At 39.9% G+C, this 16110-nt stretch overlaps 3 protein-coding genes across 4 annotated transcripts in view; 1 reads left to right on the forward strand and 2 right to left on the reverse strand.

The window, feature by feature from the left end:
- Positions 1-98: 98 nt before the first annotated feature.
- LOC123869895 (RNA-binding protein 7) lies at positions 99-1586 on the reverse strand. Its single transcript, XM_045912982.1, has 2 exons — positions 1411-1586; positions 99-1324 (listed from the first exon to the last, which is right to left on the reverse strand). Exons 1-2 carry the CDS (start codon positions 1495-1497, stop codon positions 806-808), a joined length of 606 nt encoding a protein of 201 aa, XP_045768938.1. The 5' UTR covers positions 1498-1586; the 3' UTR covers positions 99-805.
- Positions 1587-1995: 409 nt separating this feature from the next.
- Positions 1996-7186, forward strand: LOC123869891 (RNA-binding protein 42). The gene is made up of 8 exons (XM_045912975.1): positions 1996-2267; positions 2344-2410; positions 3225-3450; positions 4128-4328; positions 4758-4901; positions 5458-5574; positions 6403-6541; positions 6875-7186. The coding sequence occupies exons 2-8, from the start codon at positions 2364-2366 to the stop codon at positions 7006-7008; spliced, it is 1008 nt and encodes a 335-aa protein (XP_045768931.1). The 5' UTR covers positions 1996-2267; positions 2344-2363; the 3' UTR covers positions 7009-7186.
- Positions 7187-8503: 1317 nt separating this feature from the next.
- LOC123869756 (pancreatic triacylglycerol lipase-like) overlaps positions 8504-16110 on the reverse strand; it is a 35736-nt gene continuing 28129 nt past the window's right edge. For both annotated transcript variants that reach the window (XM_045912760.1, XM_045912759.1), the window contains exons 3-7: positions 15279-15402; positions 12951-13196; positions 12168-12350; positions 11248-11407; positions 8504-8909 (exon numbers count right to left, since the gene is read on the reverse strand). In XM_045912760.1, the coding sequence (XP_045768716.1) occupies positions 8684-8909; positions 11248-11407; positions 12168-12350; positions 12951-13196; positions 15279-15402 (939 nt within the window). In that variant the 3' untranslated portion in view covers positions 8504-8683. The remainder of the gene's footprint in view (positions 8910-11247; positions 11408-12167; positions 12351-12950; positions 13197-15278; positions 15403-16110) is intronic.

A 16110-nucleotide genomic window follows, 5' to 3' on the forward strand; every position in this document is an offset into this window, starting at 1 on the left:
ACAGAAGAGTACAGTCCAAAGCCAATTGTAAATTTCAAACAGAAGGTACTATCTAATATGCTGTCACATAAAAAAAAGAGCTCTGGATGAAAATGTCTGCGCTTGTTTATTTAATATACTTTCCTACAGCGCATGAAGCGAAAAGAAATGTTGACTGATGAACAAATGGTACTCAGTAGTGGTCTGGCAATGGGTTGATGATGATGATGATGATAACATATTCTCCTGAAAGTATTTCAGACTATCTGGCACCCAACCAATCAATAGAGTATCACTCAAGTCTTTGACGTGTAGCCTTGCATCATGCAAATTAGTCTAGCTTAAACTAAACCTCATGATAAAAACTTCATATAACATAAAAGGAAATCTTTGGGCGCAAAAGAAACTCCTTGTCCATTAGATGTTTTAACAATAAAAACTGGAGCATTAAACATAATAGATTCCAAGTAGGGAGCAGAACTCTTAAAAAGTGAGCTATTGGATCGAAATACCACTGCAGTTTTCTGTGTTATATGTTACATTAAAAAAACTATTTAGAAATTCTATTTCAAGTCCGTTGCTGCATAATGTTACCCCATTTTCTGTATTTAGTGCTTAAATTGTGGATATTGTACCACCAGAAATATGCCAAGATGAATTAGGACAAAATATACCAGTAGGAAACTTTTTTTTTGCATATTATCCACACACAGTACTCAGTAGACACTAGCAATCAGATCTTATCATGTCCTTGATATTTACTAGCTGATCATTTATCTTCCTTGCACATTTCTTATATCCACTTCCATTTACTTTTAAAGTTAGATCAATCTCGTCTACGATTCCCATAGCCCCTCCTATCCCTCCACGAGTTACGTTTGTTCCTAGTTTCCCTTTTAAACTTGTCATCTTTATGTCTATATTCACTCTGATTATGAGCCTTATTATCCTTGGGTTTGTACGGATGATGCCTGTGTGACCAGTTACCTTGTAGACTGGCCATCACTAGCTTATCATTTCTCTCTGGCCTCTGTGTTGGCATATGGCTAGGCCTAGGGTTCTCCTCCCATAGTCTTTCAGTCATATCAGCAAACTGTTTTGCAATGTTTGCTTGGCCATTAAAGTCAGAAATTGGCATAGCATCTGTGCCACTTCGTATAGGAGGAGGAAGCCTCGTCACTCTACCTCTTGTATCCAAACTCAAGGCTCTGTGGAATAGAGATGTACCACGGAAAAGGCCTATAGCGTAAGGTACTGATACTTCATGGCAAAATGTTATAAACGCAAAGTTTTTTTGGCGCCCATCTCGATCTCTTGGAATTCTTACTTTTTCTAGTGGACCTGCCTGTAATAAGTGATAATAAAATGTTACTTAAGTATATGACTAACTGCAGACTATTTAAAACATAATTGTATTAAGAAAAAGCAAACCTGTAAAAAGAGCTCGTACAAAAGCTCTTCAGTCACTTGTTCAGCTAAATTGCCACACCAGAGCGTTTTGTTGTCCTCCTCAATCATTATTATAAATAGCTCAGAAGAAAAAAGTAAGTAAGTGTAATTTTCTCGGATAAAAATAAACACTTATTGCAAAACTTGCATACAGCATAAAATAAAAATCTATTTCTTGAGAAAATTGAAAATAATTTTATTTTTCAAACTCAAAGTTAAAACCAACAAACAACGTCATGGCATCCATCAATGTCATTGTCACGTCTGGTCACGTCATTGTCATTTATCAAATGTCATTCAAAGACCATAATGCAGTCAACACACGTCGTCAATAGCAGCAGTAACAATGAACTCATGTATATATAGGCACGCTAGTGTATCCAAAGATGATCCAAAGTGTATCCGCTAGTGTGTGCTTTAAGACTCTTGGACTTGCTGGGATTCCGAGGCCCCAGCTCACCATCCATGGTTGCAATCAACTTCTGTAAATGTGTAAATACCCTTTAACACTCTATACAAAATACTGTCTATGGTTTGCACTAATTTTTTATCTGCGGTATACGTTGTCGATGGTTATCGATTGAATTTTTAGGTTATGTGGCATTCATTTGTTAAAAATTATTAAAATTAAAAATAAAAATTGATGTCGAAACGAAATAATTTTTCAATCAGAAGCATTACGGTTCGATTTAGTAGCAAGTTAATATTTCAAATTTCTCCCATGTCACAGGTTCAAGCCAATATAAAATTATAAACATCAGATAACTATTTCAATCCGCCTAAAGAATTGTTTGGCTACAAGGGAAGAGTGTCGCAGAAGCCCTAAAATGAATCAATCTGTACGTACTATTAACCGAGGATAACTTTGAACAGCATTATTAACGTTACTACGTAAACGTTTTGGATTGCTTTTAGTTGAAATCCTGTGCAGCATCATGGACGACTCCAGCAAATTCCAGCAAATGCAAGATGAAATGTCTAGGTATGTTGTCGCATTTAATATAGTCTCTCTTCAGTTTACAATTTAAAGGAACTCGAATCATACTAATATATAAAACATTAATATAAATAATGTGTTTTACAAGTAGCTTACACTTTTAAAGAGATAATGTTTTGTTTGAGTACCTACTTACAAGTTCAAATTTATTTGAGATGCGTGTTTCAATCGAACTAAGTAGTAAGGATTCAATTTGGCTCCGCTATTGAATGAGTTGCCATCGATTTGAATAAAGGGTACCTTCTTTTATTCAAGGTATAGTTCGTCCTAAAACCCTATTTAAATTTTCACAGTGAGGAGTGCATGTTCAGTAAAATCATAGTGAATGTACTGGGACAATCTGTGCCCAGCAGTTGGCACACCTAAAACCAAATATCTGGCAAATTAATTGAACCTGAAATGCAAATTACAATGTATAGAAAATAATCATGGACTTCATCTGTGGTGGCGTTTGCTGGCGCGCGTGTTGTGACTTTTTGGAGTGTTTTTTGTTAGAAGTTGGCGTTTTTTGTGTTCTGCTGGTGTTTATTGGTGGTGGAAGTGACTGGGAAGCGCTCTAAAGGGGCACCGCGTGTATGTCGGCGGGCGCCGGCACAGACGAAGTCCATACTTATACATATAGTTTCCCTAACTTGTAAATAACTACAAATTTAACATTGGCTAATCAGTGTAAAGCCAGACGAGAGAAAAAAAAAACATTTATTACATCATTTAACATGTGCTATAATGTCTAAAATTTAAGTCCCAGTTATTTGTAGCATAAAGAATTAACACCAGTTATTTGTGAATTGAATTTTAGGTTCGAGGCGGAGATCTCAGGCTCGGAGTTGGTGACCATACGGCCTGTGATTGGTGCAGCTACATTTGGAGTGGTACAACAACAACTAGAGCGTGCCTTACCTCCACCTCCACCCCCACCAGCACTGCTGCAATCGTTTGACGTCATGGGAGCTAGACTGATGTACCCGACTGTACCCCCGCCACCACCACCACCTTCTATGAACCCTATGATGGTGCCTGCTTCAGTGAGTATTGTATTTTATCAATCAACTTCATCTTAGCTTACATAATCATATGGTTACAATGTCTTTTGTGCATCTAAGCTCCAGAAGCCTAGCAAGCAGCTCACTTTCCCAAGTATATATGTACTTCCTAAAGTGAGCCTGGGCAACCCAGGTAGCTTTTACATTGGTAGCCCTGTGCTGTTAGTGTTAAGTATGTTTGGTAAAGCTATAACATTACAGTAACAAATTTTTTATAGGAATTATGTTTTGCAATTTAGAATGTAGATAACTAATAACATGTAAGTTTTCACAGGTTGCTGTCTATACTGTGTGATATTTTATTGCCAATTGTAAGTTGTAACCTATTGTGGAGTAAAGGTTTTTATTCTGATATAAGTTGCCCTTGACTGCAATCCCACCTGACGGTAAATGATGATGCAGTCTAAGATGGAAGCAGGCTAACTTGGAAGGGTATGGTAGTTTCATTAAACTTTTCATACCCTTAATCGGTTTCTACATGGCATCATATTGGAATGCTTGGCAGCACAGCCTTGTCGGTAAGGTAAAAAAAAAGTAGGGTGTCCTTTTCATCATTATGATTCTAGACTTCTGGGTCTTATCCCACACTATGGGGGGTTTACACAATGTTTAAGATAAGAACTCAACTTTCCAGACTAATTTAAAAATAAAAATTCCAGGTGCAACGCCTCCGTCCTCCTGGAATTCCAGAAGGGTTTCCAGGCCCCATGCCGTACATGCGCCCAGGGCTCCCAGGTCCGCAGCTGGCGCCGCCGCCGCCGCCCAAACCCCAGCCTATAGTGCTGTCGGCAGCACCCAAACTGTACAAGCAGCCTAAGGAGGATGAGACTAAGAAAGAGAAAAGTGAAAGCAAGAAAAGGGTATTTTTTTTTTTCAATTTTCTTGGCATGTTTGGTAACCAGTCTCATGTATTCTATTAGGTTATGCATATTTATTCACTTTTTCTGTTGTACTTATATTTTTTCTACTATCTATCTAACTTTGTCTTATACTTTAAGGAAGCAATTTTGTATTCTATATTATGTCATATCAGAAGACTAAAATTTTATTGGTTTCGGAACTGACTCTTAACTGAAAGATACAATTATCATGTATTTAGATAATGTTTTACTTCCCAGGTTTATCTAATTAGTTCCCTAGGAGTTTCCGCACGAATACTAGGATAGCACTGTTCTCCCACAATAAGCTGTTAACTGCAAAAAGTGTTTTTGAGTTATAGCCAAAAATGTGGGAATTTATAACCAGACCCATTCTGTGCTTAAAACTAATAGAAATGTGTACAACCACAGAAACGTGAGCGCCCTCCGTCCCCGCCGCCCAAGGTAGAGCCGGAAGTGATAGAGGTGCCGCCCCCCGCCCCGCCGCCGCCGCCCGTCGTCGCCGTGCCGGAGACCACCGCGCCCAAAGCCAAGAAGGAGAAGAAACATCGGAAGGTAAGCTATCTCACTTCCTCATCAGAAGTAATCTCTAGGTCTCTGTCATCACCCTTAAAACCTGCAATTACTCACATACATTTCTCTTTCTCTGCTTTTGAATTTATCGTTTTATAGGTTATGAAAATAGTATCAATACTATAAAGAGAGCATAGTGGAAAGTCGCTCTCCTTGTGCTAGCGCTGACGTCACAGCGTATTTCTCTTTGCGTCTATTACTTAGAAAAACAACCATCTCGATTCTAGAATATTACCAATTGTGTGACCGAAAGGGATAGTGAATAAAGTATATTCAATAGTTAGAGATGCCATGGTGAAAAATTACTCTGATCAATGTCTTATATAATAAGTAAGATTTAAGTCAAGAGTGATAAACATCTTCTAGGCAAGCGTGCTCCATCATTACTTGCCAGCAGATCTAATTGCGGCCAAGCCCTAGTCTATAAATAAAAAAAAGTTTTAAGTAAGTACAGTAGAAAATATGGCAATCATGGAAATAGACTCATAACTGTTGTGAACTGTGCCTATATTCAATACTATGTGTGTGTATTCTATAGGTGGTTCGTACGGCAGGCGGCCAGGTTTGGGAGGACGTCACACTGTTGGACTGGCCGGACGATGACTTCCGAATGTTCTGCGGGGACCTGGGCAATGACGTCACTGATGAACTTCTTGTGAGTTATTCACAATGTATTTGGATATTAATTTAGCCATCCAAGGGGTCTCCAGATTTGTTGTGTAAAGTTGTGGCAGAATACACTTCGCAAAAGTTGTATGAATGTTTTTGTATGAAGCTTGGCCTGCTTATATGTCTGCCATTCTCTTTTTTGAGAAACCTGTATTAATCAATAGCTGGCATCAATACAAAAACTATTGTACAACACAATATCTTCCAAAGTATCACGTTTCCTAGATATAAGCTACAGACCGTTTTCTATAACTTGTCCCTTGCGGTCATGTTGGCACCATTGCAGTGCACACAATAATAAACCCTAAGTTCTAAGGAATAAAGCAAACAAAGCAATGGTGGCAACATAACAACAAGGGATAAGTTATAGTGAAGTGTCTGTATCAATGTTGTACTAGTGGTATCAGTTTATGTTTATGCCTAGCACTTAGCAGCTATTTTGGAAAAAAAGTGGTGAAATGGTGGATCACTAGGTAGGCAAAAATCTTCAAAACCCTTTCCGTTATAACTATCTCTAGCCTTATATAGTTACATCCAAAGATTTATTGAATCACACTATCACACTAATATTATAAAGGCGAAAGTTTGTATGTGTGTGTGTGTGTGTATGTTTGTTACTCCTTCACGCAAAAACTACTGGACGGATTGGGCTGAAATTTAGAATGGAGATAGATTATACTCTGGATTAGCACATAGGCTACTTTTTATCCCGGAAAATTAAAGAGTTCCCACGGGATTTTTAAAAAACTACATCCACGCGAACGAAGTCGCGGGCATCAGCTAGTGGTATTATATTAGTTTTAATCATTTCCAGACGCGCACTTTCGGCAAGTACACGTCGTTTCAAAGAGCTAAAGTGATACGCGACAAGCGCACCAACAAGAGCAAAGGCTTCGGCTTCGTCAGCTTCAAGGACCCCGGCGACTTCATCAAGGCCATGAAAGAGATGGACGGTGAGTTACAGCATCTAACAACCCATATCGCCAGCAGCATCTTAAAAGGCTTCTTTTTTTCTCTGGAGATACTCCAGTAGATCGAAGTTATCAAAACCTATAGGGTACTTCCCATTGACCTAAAATCATGTTTGGTAGGTAGCAATGTCTTATTGCATAAGTAAAGGGAAAAATCTGAAACCGTGAATTTGTGATCAGATCACAAAAAAATAAGTGTTATTTCTTGTACGATGGTATGAACCTTTCATGCGCGAGTCCAACTCGCATTTCATGGGGTTTTTTATAACACGGTATTTGTAGTCGTTTCTAATATTCAAAAAAAATTGTTCTCAGGTCGCTATGTGGGCAGTCGACCAATCAAATTGCGCAAAAGCTCGTGGAAGAACCGCTCCTTGGACATCGTGCGCAAGAAAGAGAAGGAGAAAGCCGCCCTCCTCTCTCTTCTCATGTCGGGAAACAAGAGCTGATAGTACTTGTGACATGTGAGCATTGGTCGAGTTTCATCGCCAGAGGTGCAAGGCACAGTGGCAGAGTGGAGCGGAATTTTTTGAAAACTAAACTCTGTTAGTGTGTTTTGCACCTTAGTTTTATTTTATTTAGTTAATTATTATTATTATAGTTGCATAATAAAGGATCTAATAAGTATGCGGTTTTTTTTTCAAGGATTTACTTTCCAAGACTAGAAAATTACGTAAATATTTTATATATTATAGACGTCATTTAATATTACTATTACGTCGTCTCCAGAGGCCCTTACTCGTAGTTGAGTGGTATGCGGAAGGATCTGGGAACTTAAGGGCGGTTATGCACTCGTCCGATCCGAGTCCGTGAAAATACGTTCCGAAGAAATCATAGAATTATTTATATTGTAGCTTACGCACTAGATTCGAGTTCCGTCATCTGTGAGAATATCTTGGATGTGCCTCGGATTCAAATCGGATATAATATGACGTTTATGTCAAAGATGTCAACTGAATAGCTTGGATTCAGATCAGAGATCTGATTAGTGCGTAAGCAATATCCGAATTTGGCCTGAGTTTTTATATCCGTATTTTCACGAATTCATCGGATGAGTGCGTAACCGCTCTAAGTGTTATCCCAAGAACGGGATTAATGGCAAAGGGGCAATAGTGAATACAATTTTATTAGAGAATATTATTTTTATATATATTTTAACAGAAAAATTAAACAAAAGTTATATATAATTATAACAATAATTTATTTTACGATCGTAATTTCTTTGGCTCAATATAAATCAATTATTATAGCACAAATATTGTACTTTCCTTCTTAAAGTTAACAAAACGAATTACTTAATTAAGGATAATATAAAACTATTTATACTTATTTTGGGGTATGTCTTTGAAGTTACTGTGAGAAGACTTAGAATTATATTGCAGAAGATACAAAAAAGCCGATCATACACAGACCAGCATTTGCCGAACACAATCTTCAAAAAGAGCAAACGCCGAGTTTCTTGTTGGTTCTTCTCGGTAGGAAAGGCATGCCGAACCAGTGGTAGATGCATTTGATGGTTCAAAAGTACTTTAAAAGTTTAATTGAATAAAAATATTTTTGAATTTTGAATGTATTTGTCAACCTATAGTCTGTGACAGGTGGGCCCCTTCTCCAGAACTCATCTCATACCCCGATTGCCATGTCGACCTGTCGCGAACTATATCTACCTATTACCGAATAGTAGATGCCTATGATCATCTCTATAAAGACCAAGTGAGGGCTGCGATGGACGTCTCCGACTCTGCGCACAGTGAATGCACAAGGAAGGCAGCCATCAGTGTGCCTAGTGGGAGATTTTTAACCTATTCGATCGCGTAAAAGTTAACTGCGTTTTGTATGGAATTGAAACAGCGCCATCTAGTGACAAGAAGATGGCGCTGTTTCAATTACATACAAAACGCAGTTAACTTTTACGCCATCGAATAGGTTAAAAATCTCCCACTAGGCACACAGAGAGGAATGTTAAGCGTGTGATAGCATTACAGTGATGACCACGACCGCTCTGTCAAGAGTACGCTCTTCTCACGACAGACAAGAAAATGATCTGCGATTAGATCGCTGACGCTCGTAACTATGGCTACACTCAAAAAAACTTATTCCAGTAAAATCAGTATCTAAATGCGTTTAAAAGTGATTGTTGACGTCCAGTGTGACGTTATGGTCGTTGTTCTTGATCCGGCGCGCGCGCAGCCGGGCCACGGGTCGCGGACGCGTGCGCGGCGGGCGCGTGGTCGTGGCCGCGGCCGCGTACTGCTTGTCGAGGCAGCAGCGCTCGTCGCCCTCCGCCAGCCCGCTCGTGCTCGGGCAGAATGGAGTCGTGAAGTCTTCCACGCAATAGGCCCCGGATGCACTGAATTCAAAAATATTCAATTTCATAGTGTTGTCAACTTATAGCCTAAGTCATAGACAGTATAAACCATCAGCAAGCTGAAGTTGCACATGCTATCTGGCTTATCGTGGGAACGATGGCCGTTGGAGTAGAAAACTTGAAAGTTGAGACCGTATTCTTTACGTAGCGTGGGTTGGTAGGAAAGAGGGTGGTTGAAAGGCGGTTGGATGAGGACGGCTGTGATGATGATCTATCTGATGGTAGGTAATTAGGTAGTTACGTAGGTACTTATGTCAAGATTAGTTTGGAAAGCTGGTCTATGCTGAGCCTACCGCCACAGTTGGTAGCTATACAGTGTTAACGATCTTAAATCGCAATCATCTTTAAACTAATTTCTTTCTCTCTGATAGGACGTCTCTCACTATTGGCTAAAACGAACATCTGCAGCAAAAATTCAGTCAATCGTTGCGATTATAGTAATGTGATAATTGTAGTGTAGGATAAGTGCGGGTGTATGAATAAAGCAGTTAGCTACCTACCGCGGTGTTTGATTGACGTATGCAATATTGGCGACGAGTCGGGAGTTAAAACGTGTGAAATAGTAACGTGGTAAAATGCCGTTCGGTAAAATTGAACCGTTTGATCTTTTCGGGGGAAAGTGGTCATTATATGTTCGAAGAGTAGAACAATTTATATTTTTAAATGAAATCAAAAGTACGCATAAAGTGGCCACGTTGGTGACGTTGGTAGGTGAACGCACCTATAATTTAATGTGTGACTTATGTGCACCAAACAAACCTGAAGAGAAAACATTTGAAGAATTAGTAACAATAGTAAAAAACCATTTAGAACCTCAACGTTCAATATACGTGGAGCGGGAAGTGTTTCGACAGCGAAAACAAAAAGCTGGGGAATCCATACTAGAATTTTTGCAGCAGTTAAAGCATTTAGCAACGGAATGTAAGTTTGGGCAAAACCTAGAAGAAAATCTATGTGAACAGTTCCTTACTGGATTACAAAGCACGGATATTAAAGCTAGATTGCTGGTCGAGACTAATTTAACATACAAGAAGGCGGTGGAGCTAGCTCTAGGATTAGAAGCTGCGGAGAAGCATGTGGACAGAGTGAGCGGCCGCAATAGTTTGGGCGGTGCATATTCTGGGGACTTCGGCAGCAACATAGGTGCAGGCGCAGGCAGCGCGGCCGGCCCAGGCGGCGCGGCCGGCTCGAGCGCGGCAGGTGGCAGCGGCGAGGCGGGCGGCGAGGCGCTGCACGCGCTGCGTGGCGGACCAGCGGGCCGGGCCAGGCCGGCGGCCTCTTCGGCGCTTTGCTGGCGCTGCGGAAAGCCTCATCGGGCAGATAAGTGTCGTTATAAGCAGTATAATTGTGATTTGTGTTTACGTAGAGGGCATTTGAAGGTGATGTGTAAAGCGGCCAACAAAACGGCCGAAAAACGCCATAATTTTATGAGTGATGACTCGGAAAGTGAAATGTACAATATACGGGCGGTTGCAAGCGGAGACAAGCCGTTTTTTATTAATGTTAAAATAGGGAATAAAATACTAAAATGTGAGTTAGATACCGGTAGCAAAATCTCGGCTATTAGTGAAAGATGTTACAATAGTATGTTTTCGAATTATACGATTTTGAAAGATGAAATTAAATTATGCTCATACTCGGGCTCGCGAATTGAACCGATCGGGTTTATATTAGTAGATGCATGTATCGAGGACAATCATCAACAAAACTTACAATTGTACATAATAAAAAATGGGAGTCGCCCCTTGTTAGGTAGGAGTTGGATTCAAAAATTTAAAATAAATGAATTATGCATTAATAACATTTTACAAGAAGATAATAATAATAATAATTAAGGAATAGAAAGCTTCAATTGAGGCAGGTTGATTAATTAGATAAGTGGTACATTTTAGCATTTTTTTTAAATAAGTATTACCTAATATAACTTCTTAGTTACGAGAGATAAGTTAAAAAGTTTGTTTTTGATAAATTTGGTTATATTACAAAATGTACTTAAAAGACTTAATCAATTAGTTCTTAGCAGATAAAATAGAATAGGTTTATTTTTTAACGATTTAAGTGTTTAGTTAGGGGGGAAGGAAAAGCAGATAATTATGGTATACTTAATTATTAGTAGATGGGTAAGTGTTAAGATGAATTACCTAAGTGTTCCCTATGTAAACCTAGTAAATAAGACTTTTTATAGGAAAGAGATGTGTAGTGTAGGATAAGTGCGGGTGTATGAATAAAGCAGTTAGCTACCTACCGCGGTGTTTGATTGACGTATGCAATAATAATGACATGATAATGACTAGTGCTTTAGTCAAAGAAAATGACTTACGTCATAGGAGCGTGTTGTCCCAAAGGTACGGGCAAAGCCGATGCCCGTCCCGGGGGAACTCTCACAGAGCAGCGCCTGCCGCAAGGGGTGGCTGACCTCGGCCGGAAGAGGCTCTCAGCCTGGTAGCAGATCGACCACACGTGGCTACATAGTGCCTCGTCTGCAAAAATTAATGAAGTGTAAGTAACTATAGTTCTGACCGAATTTCGACCACGGCAATCAATTGCAACGGAGATTGGCCAACTACTAGAACTAAAGAAGATATTATGGTGCATATTATTGATATTATGGTACATATTTGTGTGAACACTAACACAGGTTCACTCTCATCCCTTCCTTAGTCCGATAAGTGATGGGACAGTAATTCAGCACAATTAGAGGGATACCAACGACTTATGAGCTCTCGAGACACGGGAGACCAATTCTTCCAACTCAGAGCTGTTGCTGAGAAAATCTTTACAAAAAACCCCAATGATTTTTGGTTCAACTGCCTCGTAAGCCTATAGTCTAGTGTGCATGATCTACTCTTATCCTCTCTATATCAATCTTATCATACTTATCTACTGTTTCACAGTTATATTTTATTGAAATATCGAAGTTTGCTGTAAAATGCAAACTATTTACTTACTAGGTACCTAAAAAACAGTAACAAAGCACAAGTAAAGAAAAAAATCTGAAAACCGTGAAAGTGTTCATGAAAAATTTAGTTCACTAAATCACATATAGATGGCGCAGACCGTTATTAACTTGCAGAGTTCTTCATAAAGGTGTTAGGACGTATAATAATATCTTGTACGATGATACGGAACCCTCAGTGCGCGAGTCTGACTCGCACTTGGCCGGTTTTTTTCTATTGAGGTACGCAACCCTAAAACAGGCAAATATCTCCTGAAAGGAGAAATCTTACGAGTGAAACATACTGGGCGTGTCTTCACAATAAGGCTGGCTGCGTCCCCCGTTGAGGCAGAAGTCGGCGTGTCCGAGTCGCGCGCCCTCCCCGTAGCGGCCGGCGTTGGTGTGCAGCACGTGCACCGCCCTCGCGTCTCCGGGGTCGAGCCGCAGCGCTGGCGCGGATCTGATGAGAGGACGCGCTGGATCTAACCCTGAACAAGAGAATATAACAATGAACCTCAATCCTCCATTCCATCAGAGGTATCTACAGGATATCTTTGAAAGCTGTTTGTCTACCCAATGGAGTTTATTTACTCTATCTACCTACCTACAAATCCTTCTATTAGAAGGAAGATTCCGATTATTATTTAATCCATGCCAATAGGCATTGTTCTCTTCAAAGAAATCTATGTATTTATAAAGAGAAATTGACTGAGTGACTGACATATCAAGGTAAATAAGCCTCATGATACCCTATATTATATACATTTACTCTTTGCTCATGAGAAACTATAAGTCCATAGTTGGGTAACGAATCTATCTAAGTGCATAATAGAAATAACACATTGGGTATACAGCTCCCGATATTTTTCGGTTTATAGAGCCAATTTTGTTGAAATTATCTGGATCTCAGTAGGAAATTCTCCGTTTTCTAAGGAAGTGCCCAACACAAGAGAGCCCAACCAAGCGAGTTTATCAGACTTCAGTCGAGCTCGTCTCAGCTACCTTATGACTACACAGCGATTGACCTTAGGTATCTACTCATATAAAGTGTAAATCCGATTTTATTTAGATCAAACAGAATTACAAACCTATAATTCTATTCAGTCTGAAGTTCAAATAGTTAGCCAGGATGCCGCACATGTGCGCGCCAAGCGAGTGCCCAACGCAGGTGAGTCTATCGGGCCTCAGCCCAGCTCGTCTCAGCGACCCTAAGGCCTCCGCCACACAGCGCGCGACGGGCCTCAGGTTGTGCACGGCCGCGACGTAGCAGGGCGGCTGGGCGAGCTGGCCCCAGTCCAGCATGAACACGTTGTAGCCGCCGCGACGGAGGTAGGCTAGAAGAACACCTTGGAATTTCTGTCACAGTTCACGAAAGTTAGGGAACTTCTCACAAAACTTCGAGGTTTCACCTACACTCGCAGGCATCAAATGTTACCCACAGTACTAATAGATACATTTGACCTAAAAGATAATATAAATTAGTTGTTACCACTAGCCTAATATTTGACAAAGAGCCTCGATAGCTCAACGTTTGAGGAGCGGTTTGAATTCCGAAAGGTCAGCGGTTCAAACCCCACCCGTTGCACGATTTTCGTACCCACTCCTAGCACAAGCTTTACGCTTAGTTGGAGAAGAGGAGTATTAGTCATGATTAGCATGGCTAATATTCTTTTAAAAAAAAAACAAAAAACAATGCGAAAGTTTCCTCACTCCAGTTCACTATGCTTCTGCAGTCAAAGCTGCAATGTTTGACTTGCAGTCGAAGTCATATTATCATCATCATCATTATGATCAACCCATCGCCGACTCACTACTGAGCACGGGTCTCCTCTCAGAACTCACAGAATGAGAAGGATTTGACAAAGCATTTCAAGTGCGGATTGGCAGATTCAAGTTATATTCAAATGCTACGAAATCTTCTCCAGGGTGCACTAAGTAGATAGATCTTATCCTTGGTAGAGATAATTTATTACAGGTCCTGTAACTCTGTCCATGGATAGGCACTTATAGTACATAGTTTGCCTGGTACCTATACTTTAGAATAGAATAGAATAGAATAGAATAGATTTTTATTCAAATAAACTTTTACAAGTGCTTTTGAATCGTCAAATAATTTACCACTGGTTCAGAATGCCGTTCCTACCGAGAAGAACCAGCAAGAAACTCGGCGGTTGCTCTTTTCAATTGTTCAATTTACAATAATATTCTTTACAATAATAATATAACTTGTAAATAAATAAAGGGTATTTACTATTTACATATGACTTATTTATACTTACCTACTTGCACTTAAATCAACACTCCATTTCGTCATTGTGAAGAAAAAAATGTTGAACGATGGGATTCTGTTTTACATTTTTGCGCAATAAACATTCTTCTATTTTTAAATGGATATTTTGAACTCATTGCCTTATCAGATGATAATTTTAAGCACTCACTTATTTATACATTTTTCGTTTAAAAAGTATTCATATAGATTCCTCGCTTACCTATAGGTACATAACATACCAAATCCATACTAGGTACGTAATATTGTAAATGCGAAAGTGTGTCTGTCTAGCTTTCAACAGTTTAACCGATTTTCATGAAATTTGGTACAGCGTACATACTGGGGAAGGACAATTTTTATCTAATTTTTATCCCGGAAAGTCAAAGAGTTGTCACGGGGTTCTTAAAGACCAATCCATTTAATCGATTTATATGAAATTCGGTACAGAGCTAGCTTGCATACCGGAAATGGACAAAGGCAACTTTTTATCCCGGAAAATCAAAGAGTTCCCACGGGATTTTTTAAAACCTAAATCCACGCGAGCGAAGCTGCGGGCATCAGCTAGTAGTTAATAAAGTAGGCATACCTACTTATCATCGAAAAAATGCAAGCTCTGCGATATGAGGGTAACGAACTGTAGGTATTATGCGTTTATCGGTGAAAGTCATGGGAAATGCAGAATGCACGCCAGTTTGGTTGGCGCCGCAGCTTCTACGCGAAGACACTTTCACTTTAGCGCAAAAATGTCGCAAGTGGTGGTACGACAGGAATCCTTGACTTTTTATTTGCATATTTGTTTAGTTCTTACAAATTGTCTGCTGGAGCCAGTTCTCGCTGGACATCAGGGGTTTATTGCGGTACGTTGAATGACGATCGCAATCACCTCTAAATTGGCTGACACCCTCTCGCTACTGGCCTATTACAACTATTGAGATTGTAGCAATGATGATGATGAGCAGCTTTCCGTCAACCTGACATAGAGATGTAGCTTTGAACGCACCATTTTTCAGCACTACGATAGGCAGAGTGTCGTCTCCGCCAGCATAGCCGTGTATGAGCAGGATAGTTGCGACGGTGCCCAACTGCTCTGCTGAAGCTAGTCCTTTCTGAGCAGGCCAACCTGACATACGTACAAGTGTGAACATACCATCTCTCAGCACTACAATAGGCAGAGTGTCGTCTCCGCCTGCATAGCCGTGTATGAGCAGGATAGTTTCATGCGACGGCTCCCAACTGCTCTGCCGGAGCCAGTCCTCGCTGAACAGGTCAACCTGAAAAAAAAACGAACTAAGTAGGTACGGTACACCTGGTAGTAGGCATAATATTCATAATAAGTAATTAAAATACTTATTATAAATAAAATACCCAAGTACCTAGGTACCTATAAATAGCGAATGCGTTGCATTAGACGCATGTGGCATTAGGTAGGCGCACTTGCAAAACAGCATTGTTTATGGCGTTATTTTATCACATTATCAGTACTTAACAATGTGATGTTTTTGTAAGTATTTCTAATTATGGTAATTATCCCGTCGCGTGCGTGTGTTTCAATTACTTGCCTGGCATTTTTGTCTAGATAATGACGAAATATACGTCTGCCCATATTATGCTTGAGATGTCGTGGACCCATCCAAGACAATTTAAAATATTTCTCTCCCCATTCTGTCTCCCTGTCTGACTATCGTTTCTTATCCAGACCTATCTCTAGCCATAAATATAAAATAACGCTGTAGAAGTTTGTTCTAACTATCTCTGGAGATCTTACTCGTGATCTTTTGCCCTGTCATGTCGTTTCAAAACAACTGACCCACTTCAGAGCCACGTTACAAAAACACTTCACGTTAGCACGAAGATCTATCCACATTTCTCAGTTCTTACGAAAACCATTTTGCTCTCGTCTGGTGTAGGGTTAGCCTTTGTCATATTGATATTTACTTTAATTTTTAATTTCTTTAGATGTAAATTACCCCTGGATTGCG

The sequence above is a fragment of the Maniola jurtina genome, chromosome 11 (genome assembly GCF_905333055.1).
Source record: "Maniola jurtina chromosome 11, ilManJurt1.1, whole genome shotgun sequence".
Taxonomy (NCBI): Eukaryota; Metazoa; Arthropoda; class Insecta; order Lepidoptera; family Nymphalidae; genus Maniola; species Maniola jurtina.

Excerpts from the sequence above, each read along its gene's own strand:
- LOC123869891 (XM_045912975.1), top strand. The coding sequence starts at position 2,364 with ATGGACGACTCCAGCAAATTCCAGCAAATGCAAGATGAAATGTCTAG. Across the intron at positions 3,451-4,127 it reads CTATGATGGTGCCTGCTTCA|GTGCAACGCCTCCGTCCTCC; the intron begins GTGAGTATTGTA and ends TAAAAATTCCAG. Across the intron at positions 6,542-6,874 it reads GGCCATGAAAGAGATGGACG|GTCGCTATGTGGGCAGTCGA; the intron begins GTGAGTTACAGC and ends AATTGTTCTCAG.
- LOC123869895 (XM_045912982.1), bottom strand. The coding sequence starts at position 1,497 with ATGATTGAGGAGGACAACAAAACGCTCTGGTGTGGCAATTTAGCTGAA. Across the intron at positions 1,325-1,410 it reads TGTACGAGCTCTTTTTACAG|GCAGGTCCACTAGAAAAAGT; the intron begins GTTTGCTTTTTC and ends CACTTATTACAG.